Source organism: Rhinolophus sinicus, linkage group LG02 (assembly GCF_036562045.2).
Source record: "Rhinolophus sinicus isolate RSC01 linkage group LG02, ASM3656204v1, whole genome shotgun sequence".
Classification (NCBI taxonomy): Eukaryota; Metazoa; Chordata; class Mammalia; order Chiroptera; family Rhinolophidae; genus Rhinolophus; species Rhinolophus sinicus.
In genome coordinates, this window is record NC_133752.1 from 112832005 (window position 1) to 112851949 (window position 19945).

At 49.9% G+C, this 19945-nt stretch overlaps 1 protein-coding gene across 5 annotated transcripts in view; it reads right to left on the reverse strand.

The window, feature by feature from the left end:
* Nucleotides 1-19945, reverse strand: part of IQSEC3 (IQ motif and Sec7 domain ArfGEF 3) — a 103217-nt gene that overhangs the window by 49307 nt on the left and 33965 nt on the right. For all 5 annotated transcript variants that reach the window (XR_002135809.2, XR_002135810.2, XR_002135808.2 and 2 more), the window contains exon 2: nt 18780-18863. Coding sequence is in view for 2 of the 5 variants with exons in the window: in XM_019711319.2 (XP_019566878.2) it covers nt 18780-18863 (84 nt within the window). In the remaining 3 variants the exon portion in view is untranslated. The remainder of the gene's footprint in view (nt 1-18779; nt 18864-19945) is intronic.

Genomic DNA, 19945 nt, shown 5'->3' on the forward strand with positions numbered 1-19945 from the left:
AACCTCCACCTGTCCTCCCAGCATTCCCCGGGCTCCCTCACCCCCTGCCCCTTCCGCACCAGATAAAGGAGAGCTCGCTGGGCAGCCTTAGAACCAGGGGCCTCAAATTCCCTAAGGCCACCCTCCGTGCTGCCGCATACTCCTTCGCTGCGTCATTTCTTGTGCAGCCACCAGTGAAGCTGCATAGTTGGATGAGCTCTGGATATCTGCTATGTTTCTAACCAGTATCACCAGGAGGTCCTTTCTAAACTCGAACTTCAACTCCTCTTGCTAAAGTCATGCGCATTCTTCCGGCAGGGCACTTGGAAATAGCCCTTACCCTCTGTGAGCACAGCTTGCCTCCCAGCCCTGGCATTCAGGCCAATATTCAGTCTCATCCATCTCCTCTCCAACTGTCCTTGGTACAGATGCCCAAGGCCTCTCCACCCCAAAACCTTTCAAGACTCGGTAGAGAACTGGTGGCTACTCAGGGCAACAAACATCTTTTAAACTAGCCCCTTGTTTTCTTTGATTGCTGGAGTGTGTTTGGCAAGAGGTTCTGGGGAGTTGATGCCGCTCCATAGCAGTGCACAACCAGCGACAATGGAGGCTGGAGGATAGGTACCAGCTTCCTTGTCCCCTGGGCAGAACAACTCTGAAGTACCTTCTACACCCTCTCCCACAAGCACCTAGTAGAATGGAGCCCCAGTCGGCCATAGCAATGACCTGATTACTAATGAAGCTGTACTGACTTCCTTCCCTGAGGTATCTCATTCCCAACTCCTTACTGACACTTCTTAGGGTCACCATCCCAAATAAACTACTTGTGTTAAAACAAAACAAAATTTCAAAAGAGCATTCTTTGTGGACCACCCCTCTGGATATAGACAAAAGCTCCACGGCATTCTCACCTGAACTCATTCGGAAGGCTCAGGAGTTAGGAGGCCCCCACGGCCATCTCCAGCACATGCACATACATGCATGTGTGTGTGTACATGGGCGATCTCTCTCTCTCTCTCTCTCTCTCTCTCTCTCTCTCTCTCTCTCTCTCTCTCTCTCTCTCACACACACACACACACACACACACACACACGTATATACAATGCTTCAGAATAATTGTGGCTTTGGGTAATTCATGTCCTCTACCTGGTCAGTTTCGTCACTGGTCACATGGCAGCAGCTTACTCATCTTTAAGGACCCTTCCTGCTCAAATGTCCTGGGAGCTTGGATTGCAGTGCCAATGCCAGTCCACCAGAGCCCACCAACCCCAAGGTTCCAGGCTCTCTGGCTGTTGGAGTCAACTCTACCTTTGCCCACCTGTGTGTACACGGACCCAAGAGACTGCAGCCTTTCCAGGTATATGATTAAAAGTGGAAGTGTTGGAAAGGGGAACCCTGTCCCTGCCTTCCTTCTTTAGAGTTTGCCACAGACTTGTGCGGTAGAAGGTGGCTGTGGAAACCCAGGACTGCTGTCATCACTATGGTGAAGTTTAAGGTTATATAGTATAGAGCAAAGAACATGGGGCTTGATTTTGGGAAGACCTGGGGTAGAAGCCCGGTTCTGCTACATACTATGTGACCTTGGGGAAGTTACCTAGCCTCCTTGTAGCTCTATTTCCTCATTTACAATACGGGCATCCTAGTAACTCCTTTGCAAGGTGCCTATAGCTTGCAAAGCACCTAGTACATTGCCTGGCACAAAATGGTCCTTGATAAATGGTAATGGCACTGGTGCTATATTCTGAGCTGGAACAGCACAGCATGGAGTCATAAAGGAATCTCCAGAAAATAGCACGGAGACTTCCTAAGTGGAAACAATTCTAACATTTAGCCTTCCTGTCAACCTTCACAAACAGAAACAATAGGGTTTTTTTCATCATACCTCCTGTCCTTTCCCAGCCCTCCAGACTAACTGCCAAGGTCTTTAGGGAGAAGGCTAAAGATGGACTGGTTTCCTTGAGGCTTCCTCCCACCCTGGTTCTCCATCCGGAGGAGCAAGAACACAGCGAAGGGCCTTGGTCTATGGTATCACCAAGTCATGGAAGCCATGGCCTCTGAGGAATCTGTGTGTATTCACTACCTACAGGAAATCCCTTTAACTGTAGCTACTGCAATGTGGGCATCCCTAGGTGGGCATTTGTTCAGTGCCCATTGTGCAGATTTGTGCTTTGGGCACTTTGTCAGGGAGCGATGGAGGCCTGAGAGCTCAGCACCTCTATTTGGTGGCTGAGCATCAATGGAATGTTCCCAGCCTCTGTTTCCCTCTCTACACTCCATCTATAAAAATGGTCTGAGGAAAGACGTTCAACTCTTCAGCCTAGGCTGTCATAGCTGGAAGGACCATCTCCTTCAATCCACAGTCTCTTATATAACTAGAGGCCCATTGTCCCAGCACTTGGAACATGACTCCTTCCAAGACACAGTCTGTGTTGCTTAAGCTTCCAGAGTTTGCTGGGCTGACCTCACATCATGAAGCCGCCATCCTTAGTGAGACTTCAGGCAGCCTGGTACTTGGACAGGAATCGGGTGGATGGGTTCCCCTGTGTGACCTGCTTAGCTTCTTGTAAGCCCCTCCCTTGAGCTCCTGGAGAGGGATTCTGGTGATCTTAGCTGTCCTGGGCTTGGTATTCAGCTGGGAAAATGATTCCTTAAATGGCAGCCCACTAGCCTGGAAAAACTTGGGGCCACTGCTGACATGTGGGAGATGCTAGTCACAAGAGTCTTCCCTGGGTTGAGAAGGTAAAAATAAGGGTGTGGGTGGCATCAAAGGGAGAGGTGCCCACAAGACATTAGGCTGGTACACATATGGGGCCCAGGCCATCCACGGAAGTTACTCCACACACAAGAACACAGGATGTGAGTAGGGAAATGAAAGTCTTTTAGAAGTTGAGGGAACAAGAGTTGCTCGGAGGAATATCACATGCACCCAGGATCAGAACGGCCGGTGTGCTGGAACTGCACATCACACCGGGAGGGTCACTCAGGTGGAAAGCAGCTTGCGCTCAGAAGGATGCTCGGTGCCTGCTGAGCGTGCCTGGGCCTGGCACATATATGACCCTTGGGGGTTCTAGTGACCACTCCAGACTATCATGTGTGCTGTTAGAGTTGACTTCCTAAAATGTAGATGCTTTAATGCCAGCTCTCTGTTCAAAACCCATCAGTGACTGTCCAGTACTGCTGGGATAAAGTCCACCAGTGTGGCACTCAAGACCCTTCATGATCGTACCCCAATCTCCCTTTCCAGCCTCATTTCCTCTGATTGATCTAACCACTCTGTCCACACCAAAATTCCCCAAATCTGCCATGTCCTCTCAGACCACGCTGCCGTCTCCTTTCCATGCCCCTACTCTTTCACCCAACCCTTTCTATCTTGTCAACACTTCCAAGACTCATTCATTGCCCCCAGGAAGTCAGTCCCAGCCTCCTATGTGCTCTCATAATTCTTGGCATTTGCCTCTATTTCAGCAATGACCACTTTGTGCTCAAATTATTCACAGATGTGTTTCTCTCCTCCACCAGACTGTTCCATGTACACCTTCTTCTCACAGGTGCCTATGACAGTGGGCTGGCTCATGAAGCATGTTTAATAACTGTTAAATGGACAGATGGATGGACATGTGGGCAGAGGGGAAGGTGGGTGGATATCGTTTAATCTGTAGTACTTCCTCAAGGGCAGAGATACTGGGGTGGGTTTGGTGATGTACACCCAGGCCCTCCCTCCAGGACTGACTCGCCTAGCTCTGGGAACGCTGTTGGAGGCTGCCATTAGTGGTCAGCCCCATCAGCCAGTTCAGGGACTGTCTCAGCTGCAGACAGCTACTTGGCCCAAACTCACAGCCTTCCCAGGGCTGTCCGCATCCAGTGACTAATTGAGGTGGTGATATAAAGGCTCAGTCATTTTGACCCAACATGGGGTAAGCTGATAGGTCATTCTCACATCAGAGCTCACCACGGGATTGGCCAAGGCTTTTGTTTACCTCCATTGCATGTGACTTCTCCCTCTGCCTCATGCTGGGCTCCTGCCCTCCCTTCCACGTGTGTTGACCCCAAGTGCATCCCCTAGTAAACATTCAGCGCCCTGAACTCAGAGTCTGCTCCCTGGAACGCAATCAGCGATGGATACTGAGCTTTTCTTTTTCCTTCCTTTTTCTTGCCAGCCAGCATTACCCTGGTCTCCCTACCCCCCAGACCTGTGGAACCTTTCTGGGTGCTAGCACCTTTGGTAAGAGCTCCAGACTCTCTTCCCAGAAAAATGCATGTTATAACATACATGCCAAATTCTACCTCCGCATTCAGAGGCTTTACAGACTCCATGGACCCAGGCTAAAAACACTAATCTGGAGAAATGATCATGGGTTATCTTCCATATGCTGAGGACAGCGCCAAGGGCTGTAGACAGCTCTGGTCACAGAAAACGTTTGGGTGCCACACACGACAGGGCTTTCTGACACTGGCCCCTGTTTTCCTCAACGCTGATGGAATCCTTCCTTATTCACCAGTAGCAAAGCTTGAATGGAGCGAGGCCCCTGGCTCTGCAACTTACCTGTCAGGTAATGGTGAGCACGATACCTAACTTCCCTGCACCTCAGTCTCCTCATTAGCAAAATGGGGGTGTGCATATATCCTCCCCAGGGAATGGTGAAGATGAGATGACCTCATAGACTGGTATGCTGGCCACCATAGGAAATTCGACCTTTCTACGGGAGGAATGAGTAAGCAGAGAGGGCACGTGACGGGACCGTGGCATCTGTGTCATGCAGGCCCTGCCAGGAAGCTGAGTCCCTGTGAGGATCCGGAGGGGACAGGAGCAACAGAAGAGCTGGGTGAGGATGGGGAGAGGCTGTGGGCTCCGCTTGGAGAGGAGAAGACTACAGGGGAGGGGCCCCCAGCCTCACACTCCCATACCATAGGCCGGCGTGGGAGCTGGCCCTTGGCACAAAAGTGGAGAAAGGTGGAGGCCCAGTCCCTGAGCTTGTTGGTGCTGATGGTGTTGGGTGGCTTGGGGGGTGGGGTGGAGGTGGAGGGGGGCTGTTTCCCCATGTGTGCGGTGGCGAGAACAGTAATTACTAGAAAGCTTGCTGGAATGTTTTGAAGGCTGTGGGACTCCTCAGGCTGGAAGATTCCCCCCTAGGGCCTGACCAATTGCACTAGATTATCCCAGACTCTGCCGGCCTTTCTTAAAGCTCTTCTGGGACAAAGACAACGAGGCATTTTCCAGACAAAAGCTAACAATACACCTTACATCTCAAGATTTTTCAGCCTTTACTAAAACACTTCTTTCCCTTCCTTGTCTGAATCAATAAAGGGATCTTAGATGGTCAAAGTAAAGTCACCAAACAAGGAAAGCCAAGCATCCTGTGGGGTCCCAAGTAGTACTGGGGAGGGTTGAGGTGAACAGAGGGCCAGTGTCAGAAAAATTCACTCAGTGCTGATTCAAAGAACAGGCTGGAAAGAGCTGTTTGAGGTGGTGGGAAGAGCATTGGGAGTCAGGGCCCCATTTCACCTCTGTCCGCAGCGTTTGGTGTAACCTCAGGCACGTTTCTTCTTTCTGGACCTCTGTTTTCTCATCATGAAATGGACAATTCACGCAAGATGCTGTGACGTCTGGAAGGAAGGAGAGGCCCAGCCTCCTCCCTCTCCTCTTCCTTCTGCACGGGCCCAAGGCCCACACTGCACCATCGCTGCTTACACCCACCAGTCAGCTCTCAACACCCAAGGACACAGCATAAGCCTCCCCTTGCCTCCCTTACGTCATTTAATCCACGGCAAGCACCTCCCCCAGCCGTGGCTCCTTGACCTCCATTATCCAAGCTGGAAGCCAAGTCTCAGAATAGAAACCCCTGGAGGAGGGCAGCTGTGGCTTTCCAGGCTCATCCACTTGCAGAGGCTGCCCTGACTTCATTGGTTGTGACAGATGCTTCTCCCTCCCATCTCCCAAGGGCCCTGAGAGAGTAAGTTATTCTCTCTCCTGCCAGCTCCTTGGAGGCTCCAGACTTCGGTCTCACAGCTGTTCCAAAAGGTGCTGGCCAGTTTGGTTTGTCTGCAAGGGTTTCCTGTCACAGGGATACAACACTTCTCTGGGTTGCGCCCTCCCCACACCCAGGCCCACACTCCCCAGGACACTCACTCAAGATGGGGCATAGGAGCTACTCAGCCTGCCTGCCCCCAGATGTCCCATGTGTAAAACTCCCCTGCTTAGCCCAGCCCACAGGGAACGTTAGCACCTGGGCATGTCAGAACCTGGTGCGCTCCAGAGAGGCCTTATCTAGAAGCTTCCTCCCTCATAGGTTCCCAAACGGGCCACACTGACTAATGCCATCTACCTGTATATTTTTGAGCATTTTATTTTCTCACAGATAGGCGTGGAGCTCGTAGCAAGATCAAGCTCTACGAGTTTCCTGTTCCCTGCATCCTCCCCAACATACAGCACACAATTTCACACGTGTGTGCTTCCCTTACGCCGGGCAGGTAGAACTTACTGTGCGCCTGAATACACCTTGGATTTTCTCACCTTTTATGTCTGCTCGCATTATTACCCCTAAGAGAAAGTACTTCCTCCTTTTAATGTTCTCATCTCACCAACCGGAAGCATAAGCTCCAAAACCTCCCTCTGCAAACCACCCGCAACACACAACCTAAAGTCATCCCACGATACAGGTAGCAATTACTGTTTACGGCCTAGTGAACTCTGGTTTTTATTTAATTTTTTCCTTTTATTATGAACTATGTTATCTATGCAGACATGAATAACATGTGGGGTATAAAGAAAAACATACACTTGTACCCCGCTCAAGAATTAGCACATTAGAAGCTTTTAATACTTGGTATTCCTCCTTCCCTCCTCAGAGGGAATCCCCGTCCTGAATTCGTGTTTATCACTCCCCACCTCCTCCTTTGGGGCGAATTTCCTCCTGTCTTTACATAAGCAATGGTGCTGCCTGGCTGCAGCACCAAGTCTGCAAAGCATGCTTGATGGACAGGCCCAGGAACACTCGAGGTCTTGCAGACCCCAGAGGGGTCAGGAAGCCCCTCCAAGGGCGATGGCCCCACAACCGCATGCTGGCAGGGCTGCACAGATGGCAAGGGTCTGACTGCAGCTGAGTGTGCCCATTACTTCAGCAAGGAGACCTTTAGGAGAGACAATGGATGTGTCCCTTGAGGACCACCCCCTATGGCCCTTTGTGGCCTGCATGTGTGATGATCTCCAGATGGAACATGGTGACTGTCAGAAGCCACATGGGTGATGCTGGGAGAGCTGTACTCAAGACAGCCTGTGTGCCAGCTGGGAGCCAGGCCCAGGTGTGAGTGCCTTCGGGGTCCCTGAGAGGAGGGGGCACACGAGGCTGCATGCTGGGTTGGCCAACTCATAATCGGGCAGCATGTGGCAGCTACAAGAGTGGGCTCAGGGCCTGAGTGCCTGGGTCTGAACGCGGGTCTGCCTTGCCCCGCTGTGTGGCCTTGGGCAAGTTGCTTAACGTCCTGTGCCTCACTTCCCCCTCCATGAAAGAATTAGGTAGTGATGTATGTCAAATGCTCAGTAAGCCCTAGATATGTAGCAACTGTCTTTTTTCTTTTTTCCTTTTTAGGATTTCCAACATGCTATCTTGCCAGATAAGAAAAAAATTCCAGGGCGGCCGGATGGCTCAGTTGGTTAGAGCGCAAGCTCTTAACAAGGTTGCCGGTTCAATTCTTGCATGGGATGGTGGGCTGCACCCCCTGCAACTAAGATTGAAAACAGCGACTGGACTTGGGGCTGAGCTGCACCCTCCACAACTAGATTGAAGGACAACTCCATGGAGAAACACACTGTCCCCCAATATTCCCCAGTAAAATTTAAATTCCAAAGCACCCTTCAGTTTCCCTATAACATTATAAAAGAATACGAAACGTAGGAAAGATGATTTCAGGATAAAGATGATTTCAGGATAAAGAAGAGTCCTTTAACTTAACTATCATTTTTTAATGTTTTTGATTTCTTGTGCTAGAATTCTTTAAACAGAAGTATCGGGCTTTTCTGTATGGTGTAATTTCTGAAGATCTGTGTCAGAGATGATACCAAGAAAAGCTTACCAGAAGGAAGTAAGGGCTGGGAGGCAGCAGCCTGTAACAAGTATGAGATGGAGAACCAGACACTGACCATGGTGGAAATCCAGCTACTCACTAGCTGTGTGGTGTTGGGCTAGTTTCTTAACTTCTCTGAGCCTATTTCCTCATATGTAAAGTGAGCATACCTACTCCATGATTTTTGGGGGGAGAGTTAAGGAAATAATGTCCAATAAGCCTCTGGCACCTACTTGATGCTCAGTAAATGTAGGTTTCTACGTTTACCCTAATCCCCCAATTTGTACCTCGCTTCTCAGAGTCTCTCTCTCTCTCTCTCCATTTACCCTAATCTGGGCCTTTTGTGCTTCCCCAGGTCCTGGCTCATGAGCAATTGCTCACTGGAGAACAAAGATCTCCTTTTGTTCTTCTTGGACCCCTCGGACAACCCTACGATGGTGACCTACACAAACCATGTGTGCACACAGCCCATGCCAGCGGCAGGGCATGAGACCATGCCTGCCTGGGTTTTGTGTTCTTGTGACTCTAAAGTCCCTTCATTTCCTCCTCCTGGTCCAACCCAGACCAGCCCTACCTCACCCCAGCAGAGCAGATGTTTCTTTGGTCCTGAGACATTTCCAGGGAAGGATATCCTTCCAGCTCCTCACAGGCTCAACTTCACCACCTGCCAGGAAAAAGGTCTCTGATGGCACTCAGGTGCTTATGGCAGTCAGGTGTGTGCTTGCCAAAACAGGAGTCTTGTGACACAAGAGATGGAAATGGCAGATTTACAGTAGCGTAGGACATTGCTCTGGACATCCATCAAATCACTATGGAGGAAGAGTCCCTACCTGTTTCCCTATAGTCACCTTCCTTAGCTTCACCTTTCCTATTGGAAGTCCTTCTTGATGTCTACCTTCAGTCTTCCTTGCTGCAGTAGAAACCACTCACAAGCTTATAGTATCAGAATGGCCATGCCATTTCCCACACGTCTGTGGGTTTCATGAGTCATCTCCCAAAGTATTTAGGAGGAAGGGACAATGCAGCACACACCGGCTTTGGGAAGAAACTTCAGAAAGCCCAGCTTGGGAAGCCCCCCACAGGCAGGCCAGGAGTCAGTGCCACACCATAAAACTTTCCCTGAGGGGCTTAAACTGTTCCTCCTCTTAGGAGAACAGGCAGTCAAACTGGCAAGACTTTCCCGATGAAATGCCTCTGCTCTTAATCTCAACGTAGCCTGTGCTGTTACAGCCGGGTGCCGGGTTAAATCATTTCCTCTCCTGCCCTGAAAATCTCCTCTTCCTGCCTATGGCCCTGCTGGATTGGCATTCATCTGGGCCTTTAGCTTCTTTAATATTTTCCCCAAATTTGTACCTGAGTTCTCATAGTCTCTCTCTCTCTCTCTCTCTCTCTCCCTCCTCCCCATCCACCCCCATTCCCCCTGCCCATATCAGGCACTTTCCAGCCAACACTCTGCACGTCAGGGGCTAGGATTGAATAGAAACATCTGAAAGACTGCCTCCTGCTCCATGCCCATCACCTGCCATCCAAAGGAGGGATGTACCCTCTCCCTGAAGGGCATGGCTCAATGACCTGGAACAAATGCAAGGTGGTGTATCCCCTGCTGCTTGCCATACCAGAGGCTCTGCCACTAGGACCCCTGAAGGGGTCAGTCCATTCTTTCTAAACAATTCCCAGTCATACCTGCGTTTCTAGACCCCTTCTCCTGGGACTCCTGGATCTTGACTGATTCCTCTCTTTCTGCTCTTGAAAAATCCAGCTTTAAAATCGCTAGCATTTATTGAGTGCTTACTCAATACCAGACACCTTGCCATTGCATCATCTCATTTAATCCTCCCAACCACCCTAAGAGGTAAGTGCTATTGTGACCCCCATTTTACAGATAAGTAAATTGAGGATTAGAACACTTAAGTAATTTAACCAAGGTCACAGAATTTGTAAGTGGCCAAGCCAGGACTTGAACCTGGACTTGAATTGCTCTGTCTATGCTCTCAACTGCTTCACCTCCCAATGCTTCCTTGAAGTCTTCGTAAATGGGTCTTCTGGCCCTGGGCTCTCCTTTCCCTCCTCCTCACCTCTCTTCCTTTCCAACCTGGAAGGAAATCCACAAAAATCATCTGGTGCTCAGCCCTCTCTCTGCCCTTGGAGAAAAAAGAGGACTTTCATACTTTTAAGTTCTTTACTGATCAGTAATTAAGAGTGTCCTGTTCACCAGGATCATTTCTCATTATAAATTAGTAAATTCATACTAATATGATATATCATCCTCTTATGAATTTGTTTCTGGTGAGGCAGTTCCCCTGGAATCAGAGGCCCTCGGGCTAGCCCAGGTGATCTCCAAAGCTGCAAAACTACGGCCTAGACTTAGAACATGGTGACAAACCAAGATCCCTCTAGTTTGTGTGGGTGGTGGCACGTGGGGCATGACACATTCCAGCCGTGACAAGGAGGAAGCAGGCCTCAACATCACGGCTCAGGCGGCCTGTTCTTGGTGTAGGCTCTCATCTTAAGCTCTGCCAGCTTCCACCTTCGGACCCTGAGCAAGCGGCTCCTCTTCTCTGAATATTTCCTCGGCTGTAAAATGGACACAATCATTCTTGCCCTGTGACCTTTAACAGGTGCATGTGATGAAGATCAAAGGAGTAAAAGGTTGGGAAGGAGTTCTGTAACCTGGAAAAGGCTGTACACACGTGAGTTAAGGTTATGGCTGACTTTCCACTTAAGCCTCCATTTCCCATCATTGCTGTCCTTGGAGTGTCAAAACTGCATCCAAGTCTAGGAGCAATGCTGGATGGAGCCTGCCAGCGTGGAGGAAGGGAAGTGGGGCTCTGGCTCTTCCCTGTAGCATTCTGGGGGCATGTCCCAGCCTGCACACAGCACTGCCCAAATGCATGGGGAACAGGAAAATGAGAGGGCGTGGCAGGGCAAAGACTGTAGGATTATGCACGAGGTGAGGGTTTTCTCCGTGTTAGAATTTCCTGTTGCGTTTTAACAATAAGAGAAATGAAGAAAGAAAAAACACATGCACTGGCCTGTCCAAAGTTTCTTTGTCTTACATATGCTCATACTAGTTCAAATGTTGCCTTTCCCCTCCTCCTCTTGGGTCCACTGTCCATTTGTTTTGCTTTGTGAATGCTCCTGGTCTCTCCAGGTGCACATCCATCCCTGGCCAAGGCCGATTGCCTTCTTACAGGCTCACTGCTAGAGGCCCTTAGGGTTAGACAGCTCTCCCCCCCTGTTACAGCTGAGGACACTGAGGCCTGGAGCAGGGCAGTGCCTGGTCTGAGTCAGGGGGTGCGAGCACCAGCTTCTTCAGGAAGCCTGACCTCTCCTTGTTCTGCATTTCACCAGCTGGGAAACCCTGGGCAAGGCACCTTCATCCCATGCTCAGTCTCCTGTCTGTTCAATCAAGGCCGATATGCATGCCTTGGCTTGCTTCCAGCCATGACATCCTGTGGTTCAAAATCAACAGACCCTTTCTCTTAGCTCCCGCTGACACTTCTCCCTGCTGGAGACTGCAACACGTGCCAATCTTCCTTCACAGACGGCTGTCTTTCCCGTTTTGTTTTTAATTGTCACAAAAGAAATCTCTAAAAATCTTTCTTGAGTCATCCCAAGGCCTCTCAAAGTTTTTAATGACCTGATTAACTCACTCTTGCTATAGATTAAGATTATTTCCTTTTTTGATTTTATAAAACAAATTTAAAACCCTTTTTGTCATACATCAGAAACACAATGGAATTATAAATTATTTTAATGGTCATATTATTGGTCAAAAGATAAATGAGTAGGTAAAGATGTCCTTTCAGAGGAGAAACAAAACAAAACAAAAAGCACAGGAGATAGGGAGGTTAGAAAAATCTCTAGGCCTGCTGAGAGAGGTGACTCTTTCTGGGAATGGAAAAAACAACATCCAAAAGACTCAATTGAGAAATTTTCGGTAAATGAAACAACAACGTATTTCCCAGAAAATTGGAAAAAACTCTGCATTAATGAATGCCAACTGAACAGAGATGGCCAGACATTCCTTGTGGTATATTTGATTTTGTTGTTCTGGAAGTGTTATATTTAGTTATGTTTACCTCTTTAAATAATAAAGCCTAGCGCTTTTTCCACCCCTAAAAATATTCTCTGGGTCGTCTCTGTCTTCAGCTTGGTTGCCCCGATGTGTTTACCGAATCTGCCTGGAGTCTGCAAACAGCCTCACGCATTAAGGTGTAGGGGCAGAAAGGGAGGCGCCGCCTTCTCAGTCCTTGAACTATAAGCCAGGTCCTCTGAGAGGAGCAGACGGCTTCCTGTGGCTGGGGAAGTGGGAGCTGGCTGTTCACTCCCCCGGCCACATTTTCACTTCCTGTACTTGAACACACATCCTTTTTGTTATCTGACTTCAGTGGTAGAAGCTGCAACAGATGCTTCGTTCAAATCCTTGCTGTGCCATTTACCAGGTATGCGCACCTTGAACAAGTCATTCATCATCTCTGAGCCTTACTTTCTTTGTTGTAACATGGGATTAACACTTTATAAGCTTTTTGTAAGAATTAAATAAGGAATACTTGTGTAGCACATAGCACGAGCTCAGTGCATGACAGCTAGTATTCTTTCCCTCTCTCATGGGCGGGGGACATAAAGTAGAAATACTGGGTGAGGAGGAATTCTCTGATCACCTCTAAATGCTGCTGACAGGAAGCTGTTGGTCTCAATAAGCAGCTCTTTGGAGGTGGCCCCGCCTGGCCTCTCTCACGGGCGCAGCCCCCAGCACAGCTCCATGGACACGTAAGTTTCCTAAGCACCCTCTGGTGATAGGAAGCTTTCATGAAGAGACCAGTCTTAAAGGATGGCTCAAGGCCTGGGAGGGAAAAATACACAAGGAAATTGACCTGGACAAATACTTGACTCCAAACATGAGTTTCACATCCCAGCTGAGGAAAGTCCTCTGAGCAGAAAGTCAAACGTCAGGACAAGACAAAGCTTTCCTAACACTTTCTGGAATTAGTGGGGGACACCCACTGCCAAGGTAGCACAGTAATTTGACATCCATTTTGGTTTTGTGCCTACTGAGTCTGGCAGGGAAGACACAGGCGGAGCAACAATCACGGAGAGGAAAGGTGACAGGCCACACGTTCATCAGAGGCCAGATTTCACTGGCTCCAGGACCAAACTCTCCTGCCATCTTGTTGTGGTCACCCTCAGGTGTGGAGCCCAGTTGAGGTGGATTCTGCTGTAACTATGCAAGACCCTCAGAAGACCAGTGAGCAAATCTGCTCAAAAAGCCCAGACAGGAAGGAGCAGCCCTGCCCCTCCGCCTGCTGCTCTGCACTTCGGTGCAAGTTTGCTGTGCCCACACCAAACGGTCCTCAGTGCCAGGAGTCTCACCTGGGCCAAGACGGCAGGCAGGATGCTCCATTCCAGGGCAGGGCACTATGGGAATTTTTACAGCCCTGGGCCAGGTCACGTGATCCCAACTCTTGCAAAGCCCTCCAGGAACTAACCACTGGACCCTGAAGGCGACCAGACAACTTCCCCCTTGGCCTCACCTGTCACCCACTGCCTTCCTGGTGTGAAGATACAGAGACCCCAGAGCCTGGGGGCAGGGCAGGCTGGATGGACCTGTCCCCCCCACACACACACACACCTGGGCCTGTGGGGGAAGCTGAGGCTTTTCCATTCTTGGATGCAGTTCTGCAACCCCAGAATGCCCCCACTGGGTCCACTGGTGGGTGAAGCAGGTTTCCCAGCAGCCTCTGAGCCTCGGACGTGACAAATGGAGTAAGCACTGACGCCAAAGCTCCCAAGCCCAGTGGTTTGAAGACTAAACTGTATTGATTGAGAATTTAATTGCTCCATAATTGCTGAGTAAACACTGGCTGGTCCATTGATCATGCCTCACGCCGGTGGGGAGAAAGGAAAGGAGAGCCGGGTGCAGGGGCCGTGCTAAGGCAGGGCTCTCCCGGACAGCCATTCTTGGAAGGGTGTCCCTTCCTCTAGGACATCCAGGAGTGCAACATCCAGCAGAGCCCGCAGCCACTGCCACACACACCTGCGGGCTGGTTAGCGGGTGACAGAGAGCTGCGTGTCCCACAAGAGCGGTGGAGGCACGGGGAGGGTCTGGTTAAGGCAGGAGGCTCTCTCAATGCACGCGGTGGGAAATACAGGCTACAGCATCCCTTTTTTAAAGTGGGGGGACATGTAAAACCCAGTTCATAGAAAAATAAAACTCCAGAAGTTTGCACACTAACATAATAACAATGATTAATTCTACATGACGGGATTCAATTTTTATTTTCTTCTTTGTATTCCTGTATTTTCCACATTTCCAACAACTAGCAAGCATAACTTATAATCAGAGAAAATAATGTTACTTAAGATTAAATGAAATGTCTCAAAGGATTTCTCCTGTGCTACAAAAAAAAAAAAGAAAAAAAAAAAAAAATCATAGCAGCAGCTCCCTGGAAAGAGGTTTTATTTGAGAGTTAGACCTGGGCCTCCCTGCCAGCTCCAAACTGATTAGCAGGGGTCCCCCTATCAAGACACGGAACTTCTCCGCACCCAGACGCCTTCTCTGTAAACGGGACACTAGCAGCTGCCTCACAGAGTCACGTGAGGTAAGACATTGAGCGTGCTTAGTGCAATATCCCTGGAGCGTTCAGTAAGTGTTGTGTCCAATAAATATCAGTGTCTCTTCCCTCCTGGAGTAGGGCAGGGCGGTTGAGGAGGAAGGACCAAATATTGGGGGTGACCCCCACCCTCACCCCCATCCCTTCTTCCTCCCCAGAGCTGGAGATTACCCCGTTTCCTCCCTAGTGCCTCCCCTTCCTGGACACCCCTCCACCCCAGCCTCCTGTCATTACCCGAACAGAAGCCAATCTTCCTCATCTTACCCCAGTGCCACTCATGGAGACAAACGGGCTGCCATTCTACTAGATGCTGGGAAGCAGCTGGCCAGCGCCAGGGTCATTGTTCCAAATGTCACTGAGAGCCTGAGAGGGAGGGGAGCCCATGGGATTGAAAGTAGGGCTGCAATTACCAGCCTATTCAATTCCCCAGAATAAAGCCCTGCCATTAGCTAGCAGCAGGGAGGAGGTGGGGAAGGGGGATGAAAGAGCCTGGCACACACTTGCTGCCCCCCCCCCCCCCCGGCTGGCTCTGAGCCCCCTACTCCCAGCTCTCACCTAAAGGCCTGTTACCCTGGTAAGCATAGGGATATGTGAACCCGGGCACAACGGAGGCTGTGATAACCCTCTGCCAGCCCCACTGCTGTTCCGTCCCTAATGCCCGCCACGCGGCCTCTTCTCTCACAGGTAGGCACTTTCCAGATTTGCTTCACTTCAGGACTCCCCATTTCTGGGCGCATCCTCTCTGGCAGGCTCCAGTTCCAAGATAGATTTCTCCTGACCCCCTCTCCCTCCCAACTGGCCAGGGAAGGCTGTCCTAGCACACACTCACAGGGCTGGGGCTTCCTTGTCTCTTTGGGAGGGGCTGAGGCTCTCTCTTGGTCCCCCGGGGCTCTCCCCTGGGATGAGGGTTTGCCTCAGGCTGCAGCAGCAGCTCCTCTCACTCGTGTGATCAGCGGGGACCGCTGGTGATCTGCTTATACAGATCAGCTGCCACTGCAGCCCCCAGGGATGAGCCCAGAGGCTCAAGGAAAGGGATTCTTGCTCGGCCCCACAGCTTGGGACGGGAGTAGGGAGGGGACAGGGCCCTCAAACTTGTGCTGACCTTGGTCACCATTGGCTTCAGCCGTGGTGCCGAGAAAGAAGGTGAGGGGCCTCTGCAGCCAGCTCTGAGATCACACACCAACTGCCCCAATAATCGATCCTGAGAGCGGATGGATGAATTTGGATTTCTTATTGGGGTCACCTATAGAGACCGATTGGCTTATGCCTGGAAAGCTTCAGAGGAGGCTGATCTGGCTGGAGTCTGGCTGAGCTGGGGGGAAACTAGACTGAGCAGTGGGAAGGAGCCTGGCTTGTCGTACAGGGCCCTGTGTCACCCCACCTTGTGCTGGTCTCTCACCCCTACATCCTCGGAGAGAAACCCACAGGGAAGGTTTGGGCTACATTCTCTAGAGGCTGGAAACCTGACTAAAGGGAAGGGATTAAAGGTTATGAAGGGGTCACACGTAGGGTGGGGAGCAGGGATGTTGGGAGTCTGATAGCAGAAAACTTATCTCAGGATGGAATTCCCCCAAGAGGCCAAGAATAGACAGACCAACTGACACATATACACTGTCAGGAAACAGCTACATGGTCTCCTCCCAGAGAAGCAGAGAAACTGTCATCAGAAAAACAGACAGACAGACAGATAGACAGACAGAAACACACTCTAGAAAACTACAAACCAGATAGACAGGACAACTTGGAATAACTTGGAACAGACACAGACAACAGCTGGACAACAGCTTGCAAACTCGGGTGCAAGTCTCCCTGCCTCCCCACAGGGGAGCATGGCAGTTGGCAGGGTTTACAGGACCCTCCATGAACCAGTTAAAGAAAACCACCCCCCACCCCCTTCCCTCCCCACAGCACCTCTGCACCAACCTTCGCACCTGCCTTTCAAAGGGAAACTGAGATAATAGGTTTCCTACCATCCCATGCTGAATCTCGAAAAAGAACCCTATTACCTTGGAGCCCGGCTCACATGAGAGCAGCACCCTTCCTACACCCACCTCTCTCCCACCCCATCCCACCAGGAGCCAGGCTGCAGGGTTGCCCGGCCAGGTAGTCAGAGGAGTGTTGGCAGGTGAAAGAGTGGGAGGGGTGGGTATGATAGAGAGAAAAGACCAAGGAAAACACAAGAGAGGGTTTCTGTTGCTGGGCCCCCCAGGACTGAGCTCTGTGAGGGCATGATGTTACCCATTCTCACCAGTGCCTGGTGCTTGGGTGGCAGCTATTAAATGATCACTGAATTGAGTTGGATTGATGGGGTGGGAGGCAGGGTAGACAGTTTTCCTCGCTTCTCATCCCCTGCCAGGGAGGACATTTTTAGGAGGAAGACAGCCATGTGTCTGAACAGGGACAGCTCATGGGAGGAGCCAGACCCCATCTCTTTCCACCCAGACCACCCTCATGTTACTCCACTCTCTGTCCTCTCTCCCTTCTCTCCCGTTGTCTCATGCTCCCATGCCTTTCTTTCCTTCCAGTTTCCAGGTGAGCCATTTTCAATTTGGAGGCATCGCTATGCCCCACTCGATGGGGAGCTCCTCAAGGACCCAGTGTCCTAATTGTCCTTATGTCCTGAAACAGAACTTGATGCAAACACCTCTCAGGGCATCGCACAGAGCTTGTGCCTTCCCTTTGCCTTCCATCTTCCAACCTGGTCATCTGCAGGGAACAATCATGCCTCCCGCAGCTCTGGACTAAAGTCAGAGTCTGGAGGTGTTATTGTGGCCCAACTCCCTTTGCTCCCTCCTCAGCATCCTACCTCATCCCAGACCCCCTCCAACTTCCCTTTAAGGGAAAACCAATAGTAGTGCATTTCGGGGGTGGTTTTCTGTCCCCAAGCTCGATAGCCACCATCTCTGAGTACTATCTAGTTCTTTTCCAAGGATGAGGGGGAAAGATCATTAAGGGAATCGTTAAATCTTAAACCTGGAAGTGGCGAGCAATGGGAGTCAAACGCCCCCGTGTGCATCTGAGCGTGGACACTAACTGGCTGTGTGGCTGTGAGCAAGTCCCTTGAGGGCTCCGAAACCCACTTGTCTCTCGGAAGACAGGGATTATAAAACCTGCCTGGTCTTATTTCCCTAAGCAGTCGAGAGGCTCAGTGAGGTTATATGTAAATATTATTTTCTAGATAGACCAACCCCTTCACATACAGACAGGGAAATTGAGGCCTAAGGGCATGAAGTAACTTGACCAAATTCGTTCTGACAACAGGAGAACGTGGAGGGGGCAAATTTCAGTCCAGAATCGGAGTATCTTACTCCAAGTACAGTAAAGAACAAGAGAAATGTGCAGAACTGTGAGAAAAATTGGTGGAAAAGAGAAGAAAGCGAAGTGTAGTAAGAGACAGAAACTGACAGCACACACAGATCTAGAGGAGAGGGAGAGGAAATTGATGTGGGCGATGAGGAGAAATGGAGGAACAGAAGGGCAGAGAGACAGATGAATGTGGAAGGAGAAAGATGCAAACATGATGGAGAGAGACTACAGGGAAAGGAGACAGGAAGAAAAAGGGCATATGAGTAACCCAAAACAAGAGAAATAAGGAAGCCTGGGACACTGACACCAAACGCTGCCTTTCCTTCCCAGGTTGTCAGCTAACTCCACGAAGGTTAAAAAAAACCCTAAAATTAAAGTCCGTCATCTTGGCTCCTTTATCTAAGGAGACAGATTAGAAAGAAAAATGTAAATATTTGATATAAGAGGAAGGAGGGGCACTGTCATTGGTTGTGCAACTACTGAGTGCCAGACAACCTACTACGTGCCATGTACATGTGTGTGAATATATGTATATGTGTTAATTTCCCATAATGTTTAAAAATGTATTTCATATAGGCCGTTTACAAGGGAGGAAGATAGGTTTGGCATTTGAACAAAACTGCATAATGACCTCAAAAGTTGGGAATGGCTCATCTGGGGTTCAGAGGAAGGAAAGAGAACTGGAAGTATGAGGAAGGAGATAAAAACAAAAACACAAGACTAAGAGTAAGAGGCCTAATGGCACAGCTGAGTGTGCTTTGCTCTGGGGAAGGACAGTGGGGGTGGGGAAAGGAGGAGCATCCACAGGTCGCTTCCCACCTTTGGGAGGCCAGGTCGGAGCCCGCGGGCTTCTGCTCGGTGTCCGCGGCTGGGCAGCAGAACTGGTGCAGCACGGTCTCATTCCTGAGGGCAGAGCAGAGGAAGAAGGTCAGGGTGCGAGGAGGCAGGCTCACACCAAGGCACTTCTGCCCTGAAACCTTGCCCGTATGTCACCAAAGTGGCCGGCACTGATCCAGAGTAGCCAGAGGCAAACACCACCTCCCGTCAATGGAACTGGTCCTACTTCTGCACCCCACCCCTTAGTAGGCTCCTCTACATATATGTACCATCGATTCCCTCATGTTTCATCATTATCATAGGTCTTTATAACCCTGTTCCTCCCTAAATTCTGGCAAAACAGAACTAGGTCTATTCCTCTGTGAGAACTGCACGCAGGAAATATCATAAAGCTGATCAGATACAAAGATACAAATCGCTCATACAGAGACTTGAGTATGGCCAGCTGAAAATCCAAGGCATGGTGCGCGATGGATTTGTTTGATGCAGAGAAAAAAGCCAATCCAGGAAGCAGAGATCTGGGTTCCTGTGCCAGCCAGCCAGCCAGCCAGTCAGCTCTGTGATACCCAGCTCACCTTTTCTGGGTCTCAACTTACTGACTGATGAAATGAGGGAGTTGAACTACAGAAGTGGTTGGTTCTTAACTGTACGGTGTTTCCCTGAAAATCTGACCTAGCCGGACCATCAGCTGTAATGCGTCTTTTGGAGCAAATATTAATATAAGACCCAGTCTTATGTAATATAATAATATAATATAAATAATATAATACCGGGTCTTACATTAATTTTTGCTCCGAAAGACTCATTAGAGCTGATGGCCCAGCTAGGTCTTATTTTCGGGAAACACGGTAGATGCTTATTAGAATCACCAGGAGATTTTCCAAACTAGCCCTGCCTGGGCCCTTACCCTCAGGGACTGATTCACTTGGTCTGACTTGGCTCGGGGACACCAGGACTTTTTATATGCTCCCAGGTGATTCTAAAGGCAGCCAACATTGAGGGCAATTAGACTAGATAATTTCCAAGGTCCCTTCCACCTCTAAAATGCTGCAATTCTAATATCCACTTTGAGCCAACATGGGATTTAATATTGAAATTACTTTTGCACAAAGTAACGCTGTCTATTGCCTTCTCTGCCTTAGCAAGCA